At 42.4% G+C, this 21,338-nt stretch overlaps 1 protein-coding gene across 2 annotated transcripts; it reads left to right on the forward strand.

The window, feature by feature from the left end:
* The first annotated feature begins 1,659 nt into the window (after window positions 1–1,659).
* Window positions 1,660–21,135, forward strand: TMEM9B (TMEM9 domain family member B). Of its 2 annotated transcripts, XM_055423411.2 has the most exons (5): window positions 1,660–1,955; window positions 5,689–5,780; window positions 11,431–11,539; window positions 13,667–13,801; window positions 19,850–21,135. In XM_055423411.2, the coding sequence occupies exons 1-5, from the start codon at window positions 1,707–1,709 to the stop codon at window positions 20,003–20,005; spliced, it is 741 nt and encodes a 246-aa protein (XP_055279386.1). In that variant the 5' UTR covers window positions 1,660–1,706; the 3' UTR covers window positions 20,006–21,135. The 2 variants fall into 2 exon arrangements, with proteins under 2 accessions (XP_055279386.1, XP_088699217.1); XM_088843091.1 differs by lacking the exon at window positions 5,689–5,780 and having other exon boundaries at window positions 1,814–1,955.
* The last annotated feature ends 203 nt before the right edge of the window (window positions 21,136–21,338 follow it).

A 21,338-nucleotide genomic window follows, 5' to 3' on the forward strand; every position in this document is an offset into this window, starting at 1 on the left:
TATTTCAACCTTAATATAAAAACATTGAGTTTATGGTTAACATGAGATATTTTATTTTTTTTATTTTTTATTTTTTTTAATCTGAATAGTTCTTTATTTTTTTTTTTATTATATTTCATTTGTTTAATACCTTCCTATGTAACTATATGATGCTAGATGCCTACTATACATTGTTCCTAATTCTTTTTTTTTTTTTTTTAAATTTAAAAAAGAATTTTATTAAAAAAGCACAAATGCAGAGAAAACAAATTTGAAGAAGGGAAGGCCTCTGAGGTTTCAGCCAAAGAGTAAAAGCACTCCTTCAGATCCAGACCTAGAGAGCTAACCCTAAACTGATCCCAAACTTGCTGATGAGACAGCTTTTAGCAAGTGCATTACAGTCAGACACACTTGACACTGGCCAGTAGGATACCCCTTAAGAAAATCTGACAATTAACGAAACTGACAGGGCAGCCTGGAGGGGCCTTGGTGAAAGGTCATCTAGTCCTGCCATTTGGGACTGAAAGGGTCTAAAAATACTTGGCATAATATCAGACACCTTCTTGTGTTAGTCTAGCAGCAACAAGAATCACATGTGAGAAAAATACTGAGAAAATTCGATTAAAGCATTTCCACAAACTAGGAAAAGACCACTTCTAAGTTTTGCTTAGAGAAATACACACGGGTATTCCATGAAAGCAAAATCTGAAACCCATATGTAAGAGTTCAAGCCCCTCATACTAAGCCCAGAAAAAGGAACTGTTTGGACCAGATCTTTCAAAAAATCCGTAGAGGCTGTGATGAGCCCCTGTAGTCTTTCCACTATGCCCTTTCCACTACTAACTGAAAAATATTTTAATTGGAGAGACTGTACCATTTCCAGGGTTCTCAAAAATTATCCTTCAGGACGACCCGCTCTGGGAAAGATCATCAGCGGTCCCCCAGTTTCGAGTTAGGAGCCAGCCGCCCTGAACAGGATTGTAGCACCGTGATCCCCTGTCTTCTGAAATCTTAGGCGGAGACGGCTACTAGGGAGATTCTTTCGTCAACTCCACACCTTCCGGAGCCTGGCCTGGCCCAGCCCAGCCCCTCTGCTGTGGCCCAGTTCCTGGCGGCAGGCCGGGTCTAAGCGGTCAGCCCCCAGCGGAAGGGCAGCGAGGAGCCCCAAACGGAGGCCACGCCCACGAAGGCAGCTCACAGATTGTTAGCAGCCTCCCCGGGAACGGGTTCCGGGAGGCGAGTGGGCCGCAGGTCAGTACCAAAGTGCCGGAGAGGGCCCCTCGACCCTCTAACTGCGGGTGGGCTTCCGGGGAAGGGATGGCTCGGTCAGTATCATACCTGTTCCCAAGCTTAGCACCCACCCCGCTTGCGCCGGCCGGGACGGGCCGCCTCTCAGCAATTCCTGAGGCTGGGGCTCGCTCCGTCCTCCTGAGGCTGGCAGCGAACGGCTCCGGCCTCGCAGGGGTCGCTCCGGCGAACCCCGGGCTTGCTAGGGGATCTGACATCCCGGGCTTTCTGCGCGGGGTGGGCGGGAGAGGGGTTCGCCCCGGATGGGAGGACCTCCCAGCTCACTGGCGGGCCGCGGCCCGGCTGCTTCTGTGCCGGGGAAAGACATCCTAGCGCCTCGAAGCTCCGCCGAGCGCAGGCTGTGCCGGGGAGAGGCCGCCTAAGCTTCTAAGCACGGCGCGGCCTCCCGGCCCCAGCGCCGGGAACCGTTTCCGGGGCGCATGCTTTTCGTAGCTGACCCGGCGCGGCCCGTGACGCGAGGGCCCAGGCGGAAGTGCGGGCGGCGGAGCCCGAGCCCGAGCCGGAGCCCGGCCGGGAGCTGGTCTCGGGGGCTCCGGCTGTGGCGACTGCTGGGCCTGGCCGCGATGGCGACCCTGTGGGCCGGCCTCCTTCGTCTCGCCTCCATGCTCAGCCTGTCCTGCCTGGCGCTCTCGGTGCTGCTGCTGGTGCAGCTGTCAGACGCCGCCAAGGTGAGTCCCTCCCAGCCTTCGCTTCAGACCGGCGCTCCTCCGCTGCCTCCGGCCTTGTCCACCTGAGCCCCACCCCAGTCCTCTGCCAGCCCTGCCAGCCCGATCCCTAGCGTTACAGCCCTGGCAGACCCCCGCCCGAAACCCTCCGGACAGCCGGGTGGCACTCCCGCCCTCCAGCCCTGACAGCCGGACAGCCCCCGCCCCCGGCGCTGACACCCCACCCCGCCCCACTGGTCCCGACGGGGCCCGGGCAGCATGTCCGGCTCCTTCAATTTCCTTTCCCAGCCCTGACGGACCCACGTCCAACTTTACAGCCTGTCCACCTCTGAGAGCTTTTAACTTGAGCTTTACACTTAAGCTCTGACAGTCTACCGTCACCCTTCACCAGCCTCACGGACCACCCTCCGAAATTCCCCAAGCCCGGATGGGAAACCCCCAGCTCACAGGTGTCTTACCTCTTAGGAACTAACTAACTCCTCTCAACTCATCCCTGAACAGATTCCCTTCCCACTGTGGGAACTTGCCTCTCCTGGCAGCCTTCCTTCTTCAATAGGAAGGACCTACAGAGTCTCTCACCGGCCTCATAGCCTCACTTCACTCCCTCCAGGCTCTCTTAGCCCCTTGGTTGCCTTCTCTTTCCTTGATAATTTAGTGGGTAAGGGAGGATCCAAACTATAGGAGAGGTGAAGTTGTGACCTTCTCCCCTGCTCCGTTTCTTGGCCCTTTTCATCCCCTCGATTTCTTACTCGCATAGCAGTAAGTGGCAGCTTGGAGCAAGCAGCAGCCAGTGGTAGCTGGAAGCCAAATCTTGGTTTCCCAGACGGGGAGTCCTAACCACTGGACCACAGGAGCCAACAGTTAGGGCTAGGGTCCCTAGGCTTACCTGCCTAGTCAAAAACAAAAGCAGGCAAGGAGGCAGAAGGTAAAGAGTAAACTAAAAATTTATTGAAAAGAAAAGTACATGCGGAAAGGCTCCTGGGCAAGCTCAGAGAGAGTCGCGCTGTTGGGAAGTTTAAATCCTTTGTAAAGGGGCAGTTTTCCGGGTCTTCCTCTTCCCTCAGGGCAGTCACCTTGCTTTGTCATCCCACCCCCACCCCTGGTTAATTTGTCTCAGGACCCTCCCCCGGGGTGTGCACACATACCCTAGCCAAGATGGATCTAAAAGTGAAGGCTTCTGGGAGGAGCAAGACTGATTATGGCCTGGAATTATCCTCTGACTTTTGATTCCAAGGAGCCTTTTTGCGCATGTGTAGTATCTCCCTTCGGAGAAGGCAATGGCAGGCCACTCCAGTACTCTTGCCTGGAAAATCCCATGGATGGAGGGGCCTGGTAGGCTGCAGTCCATGGGGTCGCTAAGGGTCGGACACGACTGAGCGATTTCACTTTCACTTTTCACTTTCACACATTGGAGAAGGCAATGGCAACCCACTCCAGTGTTCTTGCCTGGAGAATCCCAGGGACGGGGGAGCCTGGTGGGCTGCCGTCTGTGGGATCACACAGAGTCGGACACGACTGAAGTGACTTAGCAGCAGCAGTATCTCCCTTATCAGACAGGATTTTTTCCTTGCTTTGTCCTTGCCATGATTATTCCCTTCAGGTAAGAGATAAAGACTGGCTATTTACCCTGTTTTTGTCAGCTGTAAATTCCTCAACTGGAGCCCACCTGTATCTTATCTCAAAAAATGCAAAGAGGACAGTTGTTGCTGAGTTGCTCAGTCATGTCTGACTCTGCCACCTCATGGACTACAGCACACCAGGCTTCCCTGTCCTTCACCATCTCCTGGAGCTTACTCAAACTCATATCCACTGAGTCAGTGATGCCATCCAACTGTCTCATCCTCTGTCCTCCCCTTCACTTCCTGCCTTCAATCTTTCCCAGCATCAGGGTCTTTTCTAATGAGTCAGTTCTTTGCATCAGGTGTCCAGAGTATTAGAGCTTCAGCATCAGTCTTTCCAATAAATATTCAGGATTTATTTTCTTTAGTATTGACTAGTTTGATCTCCATACAGTCCAAGGGACTCTCAAGAGTCTTCTCCAACACCACAGTTCATAAGCATCAATTCTTCAGCATTCAGCCCTCTTTATGGTCCAACTCTCACATCCACACATGACTACTGGGAAAACCATAGCTTTGACTAGATGGACCTTTGTTGGCAAAGTAATGTCTCTGCTTTTTAATATGCTATCTAGGTTTGTCATAGCTTTTCTTCCAAGGAGCAAGTGTCTTTTAATTTTGTGGCTGTAGTCACCATCTGAGGAGGTGACTAATAGTAAATTTCCAACCTGGAACCCATCTATCTCCTACTTCACCCTCATGCTGCTCTCTAGTCCCCTTCATGCCCATATGCTCCAAACCAGCCCTGTGCTTCCTCCTTGATGAGCTGGCTCATTACTGGAGGAAACAGAAGGTATTCACATTAATATGATGGGAAAACAGAATGATACTTGCATTTTTTAAATTGGAGCTTTACTCTATAATACCTTTAAATACAGGGGCTAGGAAAGATGAGTAACAGAAATACAAATGGGGAGGTTTGGTTAGGGATTCTTTTTATTTATTGAAATATAGTTAATTTATAATGCTGTGTTAGTTTCAAGTGTACAGCAAAATAACTCAGGTTCGTTTTCATTGTAGGTTATTATAGCAGGTCCTTGTTGTTTATGTCAAGGTTTTTTTGAAATCTCCCCCAGTTCTCTTCAGAAAAAGGGACAGTAGCAAGTCTCCAGATTTTCAAAACACTGATGGCACCTTCTGCATATCTACTGTCATCACTTTAAGTGGTATATTACTGTAACCATGTATTTTTCAGTCTTCTTTACTTGGGTGTGTAAATTGTAGGCAGGAACCATGTCTTAGACTTATATGAATCCACCTCCTTTCGCACAAGGTCTGGCACAGGACAAATTTTCACTAAGTAGCTGCTGAAGAGTAAATGACCTATCAACAACTCTGCCAGACATACCACTATATATAGGAGTTCTGGGCTTGGTTCTCTGGAGACTAATGAGCCACTGCCTTCCTTCTGAGATTAGATTCCCCTTTGCTGAGAAAGCATCTCCTACTCCCTCTGTTCATAAATTTAGTCAAGTCTTCTTCACTTCAAACTTGCTTTTTCAGTAGTTATCCTCTCTGTCTCCCAGGGATTAGAAGCAAAGTTTCCTGGGAAGAGTATACCAAACTGATCTCAGCTACATTCAAGCTACTTCCTTAATGTACTTGCTTTTTTATTGTAGCTGAGTGCCTCTAAAACTTCATCCCTTCTTTAGGACTCTGGCCCAACTCACTTTATCCATATCAATGCCTTTAGACCAAAGGGTGGAAGGATGATGGGTAGAATTGTGACTTGTTTTGCAATTTTTAGTTTGATATTTCCTAATCTTTTGGCAGTTAACATTCTTATTTGCAGGCACAGCTGTCAGTCTATTGTGTCTTCCTACTGGCAGATAGATGATAATAACGTTGGCACAATTTTGTCACGTGACTGAAAAATGTGCTTAATAAACCACAGATACTAGGTATTATTTCAAAATAATTTTATGTATTATGTAATTATTCATGAGCACTACTAATGGTTTTTTAAAAACTTGTGTCTCCTAAAGTTATTTAAAAATTTAAATGAATAGTTTTAGAATACTTGGCAGGGGATGCTTAACAAAATGTGTAAGCTGCAGTTTCTAAAAATATTGATGATAAACTCAACAAGCTATACTAAGTTTCTATTTTGGTTACAGAATTCTGAGGATGTCCGATGTAAATGTATCTGTCCTCCCTATAAAGATAATTCTGGGCATATTTATAATAAGAACATATCCCAAAAAGACTGGTAAGTATTCTGTGTTACTGAATTATCTGTCACCTTTCTTTGGTTGTTACTGTTAGCGCTGGATATTCATCCAATGTATTGTTTTCTTTTTAAGTATTTAAGCAAAAGTGTTGAATTCCATTTCCATTTGAAAAAGTGAGAGTTAGACCCTGAGTGCATCAACTAAGTCTAAAGGAATATAGCCAAAAGCCCCAGGCAGGGAGGGTTTTACACTGGGATGGGGCTGAGTTTGTGGCATCTGAACTTCCCATATCTACCCTTCTGTGTGCCCTTAAATTTAGGCCCTTCTTGCTTCTCAGTTGACGGTAAGCAAGCCTCATTTATCTGGGTTATAATTTTTATAACTTGTAGGTTTTGATGCTATATTGTCAGATATAGAAGACTATGTTGAAAAATGTCAGAAGGCTCAGGAAGGAGCAGGAATGAGCCATAGATATCAGAGCTTACCAATTGGTGGGCCAGTAGGTTATAGATATGCCAAGTCATTGATCCCTTCAGCCCTTGGTATATAATCTGGCAATGACTGGGATCCTGACTGGTTTGTCACCAGTAGTCTTTTGTGTTTATCCCAGTGAACCTTACAAATGATAGCTTTTTCTACACGTGCCATAAAATGATTGGGAAGCAGTCATTTAAGGATAGGTGGGCTCCTTACCCTGGACTGGGACATTTTATGGTTTGCAATGGAAGATTGCCAGGATAGGCATAGAAGAAAAATAGCTCCAGATGTTACCATACTGTAACATGTACCTGATTTCACAGTGAAATAGACCTAAAAGTTTGAAAGCAGAATTAAATTCATTCGATTACAATATTCCAAGCTGACTTTGAATAAGAAAATGCAGACTTTGAGCATGTTTAGCTTTTTTGATACCATTGTCTATTCTTCCCATGAAGTTCAGTCCCTAAGTTCCCATTTAAGTGTAATCTGACATTTGGTAAGTGTGTTCTTGAGAACTTCTGTGTTCCACTTTAAACTGTCTTGTATTACAAAGTGATATGGCTATTCTTTTAGGTTTTATATCCACAAGTTATTTTATATGAATAGAAACCTCAAATAAGTTATTCCTGTAAATGTCCCTAAAGTACTGAGCACTTATGATCAGTCTACTCTGTTATCAGTGATAGAGTGTGCCACTTGTTACTTGAGTGGCGAATGAACTCACTGTTCAAGTGTTTAACACTAATCTTCTCACAGGCTTTTTGTAACTCCAGGTTCACAGAGAGCCATATGTCATTTATCCCTGGTTACTGGTAAAAAGCCACTCCAGTACTCTTGCCTGGAAAATTCCGTGGATGGAGGAGCCTGGTGGGCTGCAGTCCATGGGGTCGCTAAGAGTCGGACACGACTGAGCGGCTTCACTTTCACCCATTGGAAAAGGAAATAGCAACCCACTCCAGTGTTCTTGCCTGGAGAATCCCAGGAATGGGGGAGCCTGGTGGGCTGCCGTCTATGGGGTCACACAGAATTGGACACGACTGAAGCGACTTAGCAGCAGCAGCAGCAACTGGTGAAAATAGGGAGCTTTGAAAATAAACAACTGAAAACAAGGCTTGCTTTGGAATTTTTCTTCCTTCTCACCCTTGCTTCCTGTCTGCAGCTTAGCCTTTTACTCTGCATAGGTTCACAGATGTCACTGAAAGTTTTTAGAAGGCTGAAAGGCTTTAGAAGGGTAGGCAAGTTATGATTAATCAAGATGTTATAGTCTTCTGAGGCTTCCAGTATTTTATCTGACTCTATATGTATGTATGTATGTATATATTATATACATTATATATATATATATATAATTTGACACTATATATATACACATATATATAAGTGAAAGTGTTAATAGCTCAGTCATGCCTGACTCTTTGTGACCCCATGGACTGCAGCCTGCTAGGCTCCTCTGTCCATTGAATTCTCCAGGCAAGAATATTGGAATGCCTTGCCATTCCCTTTTCCAGGGTATCTTTCCAACCCAGGGATTGAACCCAGGTCTCCTGCATTGCAAGCAGTTAGGTTTACCACTGAGCCACCAGGGAATACCAGTATTTACCTCCTGGTAAATGTAATGTATTTACTTCCTGGTAAGTATACTTATATATATATATATAATATATATGTTAGATATATATATTTACCTCCTGGCCTCCATTTTGTCCAGTTGTCAGCTTTAATTCTTCATTGACCTATACTGTCTAGCTTAAGAAAAGTTTGAGTTTTCTGGTTTGTGTTGGGGTGGGATTCGAAGCTGATAATGTCCTCCTTTTGTCACTAGGGGGAGGTGTTGCCTAGTTCCTAAAGTGGCCGAGTTCTGTATTTGGGTTCTGTATTTACAATGACTGGCCAGGCAGAACCAAATTTCCTGTTTCCTTTCCCATCCTGCACAGCACTCAGAATCTCTTTGTTATTAACTGTATTTGTACTTCCAAAGAAATACTCAATACTTAGATTCCCAAGTAATTCTTAAGTATTGTGACTAAGGCTTCTGAAGCTGATCTAGGAAACTAAGTAGGAGATAAATCTCATTTTCCGGAGGTTCAAAGAAATATGGGTGAGGTGAGGTGGGGGGGAACTGTTAGGTATGATTAGCTATTCATATACCACACTGTGGCAGTTTAGATGTTCTTGGTTAATTCATAAAAGAATTAATCTTGCATTTGAATAATAGCCCAGGTCACCTTAAATCATTTAAAGCAAGACAGAAATACAGCTGTCTTAGGAGGAAGGAGCCTTTTATTCCAGTCCTTTTAGCTGTTCATTTAGTCTGACCTCATGCAGGTGAGGTCTCTGAGAGTTTTGGGCTACATGCCCTCCATGGTTCTGAGCTAGATACACCTGCAATGGGATTTAGCTTCCTCTGTCTATTTTATACCTGCATCCAGCTGGATACATTCCTGGTCTTCAGTATGTTTGGAACAGATACCACGCACTTGTATGGTGTAAGTTTGGGACCTTACTCTTGTTTGAAGTTCTGCCAGTTGAGACTTACTTTTTTGTTACTACCTTTGTTAAAATTAAATTACCTGTTAAGGAAAACTGACAGAAATTTTATCACTTATGCCGCTTTGGGTTTCCTTTGTCCTACCACGGTTCACAGGGAACAGAACACAAAAAAGTATGTTCTGATAGGGCAAAAGGAAAGAATCAGCCTGGAGCACTGGGTGCTGCCAAGAAGGTGGGTAGAGTGAGACAGACAGGAAGCCTGCATGAGACAGGATGCTGTGGTAGAGTTCTTAAGGCAGCCAGAAGTGCCTAAGGGACAGATGACGAGAGGGGCCGGCAGGAGAACACGAGAGCTTTGCCTACCTTTGCTGAAGGGGATCAGAGTAGTGGGCTCTTAACAGCTGTGGAGAGTAAGAATTTAATTATTTCCTAGAATTGACAGACTTCTAGAAAATAAGATTTTTTGAGTAGAATTGCTTTTTCATTAGCCATAAATAAATGGCAAATGGGGAGAAAATAAACAACATCCAACAACAAAAACATTCAGCCTTTTATTATTATTTATGTACTGTTGCCAGGTAATGTTTTCATTTTTAAACATTTTTATTGTCCTAAACCTAATTCTCCATGCTTTTTAAATAGACTCCTTAAGAAAAGTAATTATTTCTTACTCTGGTGTTTGGTTTTCAGAGTTTCATAGTTTGGTGTTAGGTGTGATTAGCCACTCATATACCACATGTGGCAGTTCAGATAATGTTAGTTAATTCGTAAAAGAGGTAATCGTGTTTGAATAATGCTCCTGCTGCTGCTGCTGCTAAGTCACTTCAGTCGTGTCCGACTCTGTGTGACCCCATAGATGGAAGCCCACCAGGCTCCCCCGTCCCTGGGATTCTCCAAGCAAGAACACTGGAGTGGGTTGCCATTTCCTTCTCCAATATGTGAAAGTGAAAAGTGAAAGTGAAGTCACTCAGTCGTGTCCGACCCTTAGTGACCCCACGGACTGCAGCCCACCAGGCTGCTCCATCCATGGGATTTTCTAGGCAAGAGTACTGGAGTGGCTTGCCATTGCCTTCTCCGGAATAATGCTCCAGATCACCTTAAATCAGTTTACCAGCTTTACTTGCTAAAAGAACAAGTCTGAATATGACTTGATCTGGTAAGTAGCTTTCAGTCCCATTTGGGATTTTTAGGTGCATTTTTTTTAACAATGAATAGCACTTTTGAAAAATAGCTGCTACATATGTGTCTTTATGGTTGGATCATTGAAAAAGCAAAAGAGTTCCAGAAAAATATCTACTTCTGCTTTATTGACTATGCCAAAGCCTTTGACTGTGTGGATCACAACAAACTCTGGAAAATTCTTCAAGAAATGGGAATACCAGACCACCTGACCTGCCTCCTGAGAAATCTGTGTGCAGATCAGGAAGCCACAGTTAGAACTGGACATGGAACAACAGTTCCAAATCGGTAAAGGAGTACGTCAAGGCTGTATATTGTCACCCTGCTTATTTAAGTTCTATGCAGAGTACAGTGTGCATAACGCCAGGCTGGATGAAGCACAAGCTGGAATCAAGATTGCCAGGAGGAATATCAATAACTTCAGATATGCAGATGACACCACCCTTATGGCAGAAAGCAAAGAAGACCCTCTCTGCTTTGCTAAAGAGCCACTTGCTGAAAGTAAAAGAGGAGAGTGAAAAAGTTGGCTTAAAACTCAACATTCAGAAAACTAAGTTCATGGCATCTGGTCCCATCACTTCATGGCAAATAGATGGGGAGACAATGGAATCAGTGACAGACTATTTTGGGGGGGCTCAGAATCACTGCAGATGGTGACTGCAGCCATGAAATTAAAAGACACTTGCTCCTTGGAAGAAAAGCTGTGACCAACCTAGACAGCATATTAAAAAGCAGAGACGTTACTTTGCCAACAAAGGTTCCTCTAGTCAAAGCTTTGGTTTTTCCAGTAGTCATGTATGGATGTGAGAGTTGGACTATAAAAGCTGAGCACCAAAGAATTGATGCTTTTGAACTGTGGTATTGGAGAAGACTCTTGAGAGTCCCTTGGACTGCAAGGAGATCCAACCAGTTCATCCTAAAGGAAATCAGTCCTGAATATTCATTGGAAGGACTGCTGTTGAAGCTGAAACTCCAATACTTTGGCTACCCATTGTGAAGAACTGACTCATTTGAAAAGACCCTGATGCTGGGAAAGATTGAAGGTGGGAGAAGAAGGGGATGACAGAGGATGAGATGGTTGGATGGCACCACCGACTCAATGGATATGAGTTTGAGTAAGCTCCAGGAGTTGGTGATAGACAGGGAGGCATGCCGTGCTGCATTCCATGGGGTCACAAAGAGTCAGACACGACTGAGCAACTGAACGGTTTATTAGACTGTTGTGTGCTCAGTCTATCAGTCATGTCTGACTCTTTGCAACCCCATGGACGGTAGCCCGCCAGGCTTCTCTGTCCATGGGATTCTCCAGGCAAGAATACTGAAGTGGGTTGCCATTTCCTCCTCCATCTTAGACTATTAGATCTTACCAAATTGCTAATATTGAGAAGAAATGATTTCACTTCCCTTACTGATTATTTGTTCCTTATGTTATTTCACTGGGTAAGCTCAGTGATTATTCTGGATTTCAGGAAAGGTTTGATCAGTGTGAGTAGAAAATCCAGCTAGGTTTAGACAGTATTTTATCTTTGTTTTTTTCAGTGATTGCCTTCATGTTGTGGATCCCATGCCTGTGCGGGGGCCTGACGTAGAAGCATACTGTCTTCGCTGTGAATGCAAATATGAAGAAAGAAGTTCTGTTACGATCAAGGTAAGAAAAGAAAAAAAATCCATCTTTTCTGCTTCTGAAACAGTTTTTGATAGTATCTAAAAAGGAAAGAAAATGCTGGACATTGAAATTCTATTTAGTTACCTAACTATTGCTCTTCCATCCTCTTCTCCAATACCCTCTTACCTACTTCTTCCTTATCTCCAGCCCCCACTCTGAAAGGAGTAATAAGCCTACTCTCCACCTGCCTCATTGAGATGCTTTGGAGATTAATTAGGACACCTCAGATGGGTGTGATATGTGAAATGGCACAAAGAAACCCTGTGTGTAATTAGCATTTCCCAGAAAGACATTCCAGCATCTCCTTGGTCCATGAATGCCAAAGATTAGTGAGAAAGCAGCATAATTAGACCTTCTTCGTGCCCTCTCAACTCTTAGAAAAAGTTACATATTTAGTGATGACACTATCCTAGAAACATCACTGCTGGATTTTAAGATTTTCTTTCTTTATATTTTATAGGAAATGGAATGTAGATCACTTTCATCACAATTTGGACCTCTAATGAGTTCAATTACTTTATTATGGTAGCTAGTAGTTCTTTTTCCCAATTTTTATATGGGGTTTCCATTTCTGTTCCCCAAAAAAAGGCTTCAGGGGAGTCTGGAGTGGCCAGCTGTACCAGTTACAAAATTCCTGTTGTGATTGACCATGCCAGAGACCTTCTACTCCAGCAGGATGCCTTCCTGTAGAGAAGTCATCATAGGCTTTTTTATTTCTTAACAAAATTTTAATGTATAATTTGCATCCCCAAATGTCACTCATATTAAGTGTACAGTTTTATAAATTTTAGCAAATTTAAAACCATTTTTTAAAATCCAGTTTTAGAACATTCCCATTACCCCCAAAAGATCCCTGATGCCCATTTATCATTGATCCCATGCCTATCTCCAGCCCTGAAATTGAAGTGAAAGTGTTAGTCTCTCAGTTGTGTCTGACTCTGCGTCTCTGTGGACCCTAGCCCACCAGGCTTCTCTGTCCACGTGATTCTCTAGGCAGGAATCCTGGAGTAGGTTCCCTTCTCCAGGGGATCTTCCCAGCCTAAGGATTCAACCTGGGTCTCTTGCATTGCCGGTTGAGGTTCTTTACCGTCTGAGCCACCAGAGAAACCCACTCCCAGCCCTGGATAATCACTGTTCTGCTTTGTATGTCTAGATCTGGACATTTCACAGAAATAGGATCAGAAAATGTGTGCTTTTCTACGACTGGTTTCTTTCACACAGCGTAATGCTTTTGAGGTTTATTCATGCTATAGCATGTATCAGTACTTAATTCCTTCTTATTACTGAATAGCATTCTACTACATGAATATACCACATTTTCTTTTTCCATTCATCAGTTGATGGATATTTGGAATATTTCCAGATTTTTATTCTTAGGAATAATGTTGTTATGAATATCAGTGTATGTGCTTTGGATAAATGTTTTCCTTTCACTCAGGTAGATTCCTAAAAGAGGTAAGTTTATATTTAACTTTTTAAGAATCTGCCAGATTGTATTCTAAAATAGCTGTACCGTTTTACATTCTTAACCAGCGATGTATGAGGGTTCAGTTTCTGTACATTCTCACTAACATTTGGTATTGTCTGTCTTTAACTGTAGCCGTTCTAGTGGGAGGTGTCACACTCTACTGCTTGACACCACACAAATTAAGATCTCAAGAAAATCTTGTGCCTAAAAGGTATTTTTGTATGTCTGAATTGATCTAAAACAGTATGCTGTTAAAATTCATCTAAATTACATTTTCTGTTAGGGTTCCTAATGGAAAGTGGTCTTGACTGCAGTGCTGTTGAATCTAGGACACTGTATTCAGGTGAAAAAAGAAAACTGCTTTGGTAGCAGTGGTAACAATGATTAGTGGTAGGTGAAGATGGAATTTTGAAGACTTGTGAAAAGGCCCCAAAGACAAAAAAAATGCTTTCTTTCCTCTTTTTCTATAAATAATACTTTGGTGAAGAGGTGAGTTGGTTTCTTATGTTGGAATCTGGTTTGTATAGAAATCCTGTGTGCTTAACAGATGGGTCAGTCTTGACTATGGCTTTAGTATTATCATACAAAATTCTGATTTCTTGGCTTGAATAGAGATGTAACTTATTTTCAATTTCCTTTAGGTTACCATTATAATTTATCTCTCCATTTTGGGCCTTCTACTTCTATACATGGTATATCTTACTCTGGTTGAGCCCATACTGAAGAGACGCCTGTTTGGACACTCACAGTTGATCCAGAGCGATGATGATGTTGGGGTAAGTTTTTCACATGCCCCCACTGTTAAGTCTGTCATCTGTTAGGTCTCATGCCAGTCTCTGTCATCATCTGATGTACAGTGCAGGTGAAGAGTAGTTCCATATGAATGTCCATGTGCTGGAGCACATCCTCAACCAGAGAAACTTAAGATGGGTCTAATATAAGTGTGTCTCTTTATGAGGAAATTGCTCTGTAAAGCTGTAAATATGGTGGCTTAGACAGATGATCCTTGGTGAGTGTGCTGTACAAGGCTTTGGCTTTCTGTATCAGGGGCACAGTTTTTTTATCACCTTTTCCTGTTTATGTTGAGGAAAGCATCGGAGATAGTTTTCTCCCCAGGCTCCAACCTAAACTACCACCTTTCCTGTCAACATCACCAAATATTTTGAAGGCAAAGAGGCTTTAGTGGAGGGAAGCATGAAAACCATGATGTTCTTTACTTAATGAAGAGCAGCTTGCTAACTTGCTGATGTTTTGTGTTTCCTATTTTCCTCCTTCTTTAAATAATCTGTGGTCTTAAACTCTAGAGAAAAATAAAACCAGCACTCCTGATTTTCTTCCTATCTTTAAAACACATTCATATTTGTATATATAATTAATATATCATTCAAAACTGCTGAGAAATTGACATAGTCCATAATTCGTTATTTGTTATTTAATATGTCTTTGGACTTCCCTGGTGGCTCAGATGGTAAAGCGTCTGCCTACAATGTGGGAAACCTGGGTTCAATCCCTGGGTCGGGAAGATCTCCTGGAGAAGGAAATGTCAACCCACTCCAGTATTCTTGCCTGGAAAATCCCATGGACGGAAGACCCTGGTAGGCTACAGTCCATGGGGTCGCAAAGAGTCGGACACGACTGAGCGGCTTCACTTTCACTTTCTTTCACTTTCAATATGTCTTTATCATTATTTGGGTTTGTTTCCAAATTTTCCACTATTTCATCATTATATAATATTTTTTAGAAATTATGTTGTATTTTGGATTACTTTATTGAACTATATTTCTTAAAGTGGATAAAATTTAGTAGAGTTTCAGAAATCAATTTCAAAAGCCAAAGCCAGAGTGAACCCTTGCCAACCACAGTCAAAAGTCCTTTTACTCTGGAACAGCTTGTGGCCCCATTGGTACAAGATGAGAAAGGAGATCCCAACTGAATGGCTCAAGTTATAATTACAAACAGAGCCTGCTTGTTTCATGAATATCAATTGTGAATACTCAACTTACTTGAGCAAGATTTCATTTTTGTTTTGTGAAGAACTTTCATAGAAACACCTCTGTTTGCCTCTTTTCCCCTTGCATCCTTTATTAATTCAACCAACACATAATGAGTAACTTTTCCATATCAGGAAGCATTAGAGTTTCAAATACTGTTCTCATATAATTTTCATTCACGTATGATGTTTCCCATTGACATTTTGGGTCAGATGATTGTTGTATTCACTGTATGATATCTAATGTCATCCCTGACCTCTACCCATTAGAAATGAGTATCACCCCTTATCCCAATTCTGACAATCAAAAATGTTCACAGACAGTGCCAGGTGTTCCTGGGGGTCAAAATCACCCTCAGGTGAGAACTACTAACATATAAAAATGTTATATGTCCAAGACCACACAAACCATTTCATTATAGGCACATAGATAAAAGCTCTGACTTATATACATTGCTTATAGCATTAAATATCAGGTTCCTGACTTTCAGTTCAGTTCAGTTGCTTAGTCGTGTCCGACTCTTTGCGACCCCATGAATCACAGCACGCCAGGCCTCCCTGTCCATCGCCAACTCCCGGAGTTCACTCAAACTCATGTCCATCGAGTCGGTGATGCCATCCAGCCATCTCATTCTCTGTCATCCCCTTCTCCTCCCACCCGCAATCCCTCCTAGCATCAGACTCTTTTTCCAGTGAGTCAACTCTTCACATGAGGTGGGCAAAGTATTGGAGTTTCAGCTTTAGCATCAGTCCTTCCAATGAACACCCAGGATTGATCTCCTTTAGAATGGACTGGTTGGATCTCCTTGCAGTCCAAGGGACTCTCAAGAGTCTTCTCCAGCACCACAGTTCAAAAGCATCAATTCTTCGGCGATCAGCTTTCTTCACAGTCCAACTCTCACATCCATACATGACCACGGGAAAAACCATAGCCTTGACTAGGTGGACCTTGGTTGGCAAAGTAATGTCTCTGCTTTTTAATATTCTATCTAGGAATAGACAATATTAGGGCTTCCCTGGCGGCTCAGATGGTAAAGAGTCTGTCTGCAATGCAGGAGACCTAGGTTTGATCCCTGGGCCGGGAAGATCCCTGGAGAAGGGAATGGCAACCCACTCCAGTATTCTTGCCTGGAGAATTCCATGGACAGAGGAGCCTGGCAGGGTATATAGTTCATGGAGTCACAAAGAGTTAGACATGACTGACTAACACTGTCACTTTCAATGTTAATACACAGAACATAAAATAAATGGACACACAAATGTGTGGATGAAAACATGTAGGAACATTGTCTTTAGAGGCCTGGCTGACTTTTGGATATCAGTTAAACTGATTCTGGGTAGAGAGAGGTTTTCTGAACAGAGCAATGAATGTATGAGAACAACTCTGTACAATAAGAAGTTGAAGTTAAATTCCTACAATTGTTGCTAATCCAAGATGAGAGTTCCTCACTCTTTATGTGCCTTTAAACATGCTTTTGTTAAATCCTCAGTTAAATTCTGTTTTATTTTTTTCCATGTTTGTTGGGTATTGAGTTCTTTGAATCAAGTGAGAGCACAAATAGTTAAGAGGTTCACTGCAAGTCGTCACAATATTTACTGTATCATATATCCATGACACATCATTACTGTTATCAAAGCATTTCATTAAAACATGTTTTGTATTTATTGTAATTTTATCTGGTGTAAAAAGAGCAAATATATATAAAGGGTAAATCTCTATGTGCGTTCTCCCAGCATACATGAGCACGAGCAGCTAGTTCAATCTTGTTCTGATGGAGAATAGACCAAAAGGATTAACTGGTTTGTTTAGTCCTTTAAATTGTTTCTTAAGATGATGTTTCTCCCCCTGCCTTGAAGAGCAGATAAAAAGACTATGAAAATTGAGAAGTACTCTGCTGGTAAAGCACATCCCTCTTCCCAGTCCTGTTTATGCCAAAACAAACCAACGGTGATAATGTTTTATATACAAGTTCATTAAAGCACTGTGTTCGTATAGTGCCATTTTAATCTCCCTGAACAAACTCTGTATGTTGACAAGATGTGACACCAAGTCAAGGTTAAGGGAGCTAAGACTTGTGTTTGTGCTTATTTATTAGATGACCTTGGATTGGTTTACTTTTTCATGGAAAATACAGTAATCCAACAACAAAGTAATCAGTCTTCCTTTTTCCTAACCACTTTTCTTACAACTTTGAAACATTTGAACTTTATGGAATTGTTTTTATTATTTTCATTTGTAAGGTTAAAAAAAAGAATGGGGTTTGTACAAGATATTACCTAAATTAAGTGAAAAGTTGAAGCAATTTTGGTAAAGAAGGCAGGGGTAGATTCTTTATAGAAAGCTCTTTGCTGTCTTTGAAATGTTGACATTATATAAATATCTTGCTATAAAAAGAAGACCAGGTGTTAAAACACTGTTTATTATAGTTTTTATATATATGTATATATATATATATATATAGTTATGCAGTTATCTACAGCTTTCCACAGACATGCTGTCTCCTGCCCTGGGTATATAATAGAGCTTTGGCAGACATGCAGAAGCAAAACAATATTCTTTTCAAGAGGCCAAGTTTAACAGCACTGACTTGTGACTTATCTCCTATGTTGGAACATTTAGAAGCTTTGCTTATTCAAGTTCAGGAAAAAGAGATCAAGGAAAAGACAAACAAAAGCAATAAATTAGTACTGAATGCCTTTTGTCATTTGGGCAGCTGTGTTTATATCTTATTCATAGATAGATTAGCATGGTGGTTTCCTGTGTAATGATGACAAACATCAGTGGTATTGGTTTATTTTGATCAGGATAGGTTGGTTTTCTTCCCACATACCTGGGTGACCCTGCAATAGTCTCTCTTCTCAGGCAGCAGCTAACATGGAAGCTACTATATGCTCAGCAATGGAAGATTCAAGACTTTATCAAATAGAAATGCTGAAGTAATAATCCTTTACTGTCCTTAGCAGTCGAGGGTAATTGTAGCACTTGAGGTACATGTCTGTCCATTATAGACTGAGGAAGGGGATGGGGAGAATGAAAAAGTTTTAAGTGTATGTGTCGAGAGCATAAGAAGAAATTAAAACCACCCAAGATGGGAATTCCTGGTGGACCAGTGGCTAAGACTGCACTACCAATGCAGGGCATCTGAGTTCAATCCCTGGTCAGGGAATTAGATCCCACATGCTGCAACTAAAGATTCCACATGCTGCATCTAAAGATCTTGCGTGCTGCAAATAAGACCTGGGACAGCCAAATAAATAATAAAACAAAAGTTCAGTTCAGTTGCTCAGTCGTGTCCGACTCTCCGCGACCCCATGAATCACAGCACGCCAGGCCTCCCTGTCCATCACCAACTCCCGGAGTTCACTCAAACTCATGTCCACAGAGTCGGTGATGCCATCCAGCCATCTCATTCTCTGTCGTCCCCTTCTCCTCCCGCCCCCAACCTTTCCCAGCATCAGAGTCTTTTCCAGTGAGTCAACTCGTCGCATCAGGTGGCCAAAGTATTGCAGTTTCAGCTTTAGCATCAGTCCTTCCAATGAACACCCAGGATTGATCTCCTTTAGAATAGACTGGTTGGATCTCCTTGCAGTACAAGGGACTCTCAAGAGTCTTCTCCAACACCACAGTTCAAAAGCATCAATTCTTCGGTGCTCAGCTTTCTTCACAGTCCAACTCTCACATCCATACCTGACCACGGGAAAAACCATAGCCTTGACTAGACGGACCTTGGTTGGCAAAGTAATATCTCTGCTTTTTAATATGCTATCTAGGCTGGTCATAACTTTCCTTCCAAGGAGTAAGCGTCTTTTAATTTCATGGCTGCAATCAGCATCTGCAGTGATTTTGGAGCCCAAAAAAATAAAGTCTGACACTGTTTCCACTGTTTTTCCATCTATTTCCCATGAAGTGATGGGACCAGATGCCATGATCTTTGTCTTCTGAATGTTGAGCTTCAAGCCAACCTTTTCACTCTCCTCTTTCACTTTCATCAAGAGGCTTTTGAGTTCCTCTTCACTTTCTGCCATAAGGGTGGTGTCATCTGCATATCTGAGGTTATTGCTATTTCTCCTGGCAATCTGGATTCCAGCTTGTGCTTCTTCCAGCCCAGCGTTCCTCATGATGTACTCTGCATATAAGTTAAATAAGCAGGGTGACAATATACAGCCTTGACGTACTCCTTTTCCTATTTGGAACCAGTCTGTTGTTCCATGTCCAGTTCTGACTGTTGCTTCCTGACCTGCATACAGGTTTCTCAAGAGGCAGGTCAGGTGGTAAGTAAATATAAAAAACAACCAAGATAGGATCCAGTCAATTCATCTCCCAGGATGAATGTGGTCCCAAGCTGGCAAGTAACAATTCTAATATATATGAGAGTCAGGATAGGATATTAAAAAGACAGCTCTTTCCTCAGTCACAGATTAGCTGGATGGTATTGAATAAAGCAAGGCAAAGCCCTACTCTATCTGTAACTTGTCGATATTAACATGCAAATAGAGTTTCTTTCCACAGCTCATCAAAAAAGGCTTCTCTAAGTTAAAATGACCACTGTCTTTATCTTGGTTCCTCTTTCTTAAGGGAAATGTCTTTGGAAATGGTGACTCATGGGAACATTGCACAGATATCTCCTCATTGCTTGTTTTATTTGAATCACCTATTTCTGTAGTTGAGTTCATCCTACTTCTGGTATTGAGTGCCTAAGAATGCTTGGCTAAATTAGATGGTCTGTTTAACAGTCCAGCTGCTCCAGTCTCTGTGGCTGGATAACTGCTATTGTGTGTGTGTGTGTTTTACATGGATCGTGCCGTCTGATGTTCTCCATTCCTGCACTTTCAGGATCACCAGCCTTTTGCAAATGCCCATGATGTGCTGGCCCGCTCCCGCAGTCGAGCCAATGTGCTGAATAAGGTCGAGTATGCCCAGCAGCGTTGGAAGCTTCAAGTTCAGGAGCAGCGAAAATCCGTCTTTGACCGTCATGTTGTCCTCAGCTAATTGGGAATTGAATTCACGGTGACCAGAAAGAAATGAGGCAGACAATGGGAAAAAGATTGACTGAGTTTTCCTGGGTTTTGTTTTAATACCCTGTTGATTTTGCCAACTCTTGCTGGAAAATTCAAAACTGGAAACAAAAACACGCTTGTTGTTTTCTTTTCTCATTGACGTATTAATCAAAGCATTTTTTTTAAGCACACACCTCAGTGTTAGCCAATAAATCTTTTCCTATTTGTGACTTTTACTAATAAAAATATGTCTGCCTGTAAATTATCTTGAACTCCTTTACCTGGAAAAAGCACTCTCTTTTTTTACCACACAGTTTTGACTTGGTTTTCAAGATAATTTTCAGGTAGGGTTTTTGTGTGGTGTTTTTTGTTTTTGGCAGAGGAGGGGAGGGATGTGTGGGAAGTGCTTAACATAACTTTTCTCAAGTCACCTTACCAAACAAACTTTTGGAGATAGACTTTACCTTTTATTTTCAAGATTCATTTATATGTTGCAGTATGCCAGCCTCATCCGGGAGTTGGTGATGAACAGGGAGGCCTGGCGTGCTGCAGTCCATGGGGTCGCAAAGAGTCGGACACGACTGAGCGACTGAACTGAACTGAGCCTCATCAAAGCCCCAACTTACCTATTTGAATTTTTGCACTGACTGTATTATCTAGACATCTGGTTGGCCTGCGGCTGCACTTTATCATAAATTAGATCTGAAAATGCATGGTGGCCCTTCACAAAAAGCAGATTTTCTTTATGTACTGTGATGTCTGATACAATGCATCCTAAAACAAACTGGCTGCTTGCTAGTCTAAAGACTAAACATAGTCTTGGTGTGTGGTCTTTCTCATCTTCTAGTATCTTTAAGGATGAATCCTAAGGACTTGGACACTTGCAATAAAGAAAGTTTCTTTTAACCCCAAGCCTCCCTGGATTGATGACATACACATATCTGTCAGCACCTCCAGTCAGGTTGAGAGGCAGCTGTTTGGGCTCTGGTGTGTGTAGCTTTGAACTGGGACTGGAGTTCTGGTTGCCTCCCTCTGAAAGGTGTAGCAGTTATTGGATAACTGGCTTTTTTTCTTCCTATGTCCTCTTTGAAATGTAACAATAAAAATAATTTTTGAAACATCTACCAGTGTATCTATCCCAACTTTTCTCTCCTCCCTCTTTTGCTGTATAATGAACTTGAAGATATAAAGACAAATTATACCCTGTTGTAAGACTTGTATACAATCTCATCATAAAACAGTGGTACTAAATTATCTCTATGTGCATGTGTGTGTGGAGAGACAGAACATATGGGTACTTAGATGGGTCTCTGAAAGTACACATA

The sequence above is a fragment of the Moschus berezovskii genome, chromosome 14 (assembly GCF_049115385.1).
Source record: "Moschus berezovskii isolate FMDL1 chromosome 14, NW_MosBer_1.0, whole genome shotgun sequence".
Lineage (NCBI taxonomy): Eukaryota > Metazoa > Chordata > Mammalia > Artiodactyla > Moschidae > Moschus > Moschus berezovskii.

What these genes read in the sequence shown, in the direction of transcription:
- TMEM9B (XM_055423411.2), top strand. Translation starts at nt 1,707, where the DNA reads ATGCTTTTCGTAGCTGACCCGGCGCGGCCCGTGACGCGAGGGCCCAGG. An exon ending in AGCTGTCAGACGCCGCCAAG is followed by an intron (nt 1,956 to 5,688) that starts GTGAGTCCCTCC and finishes TTTTGGTTACAG; the next exon opens with AATTCTGAGGATGTCCGATG. An exon ending in GAAGTTCTGTTACGATCAAG is followed by an intron (nt 11,540 to 13,666) that starts GTAAGAAAAGAA and finishes AATTTCCTTTAG; the next exon opens with GTTACCATTATAATTTATCT.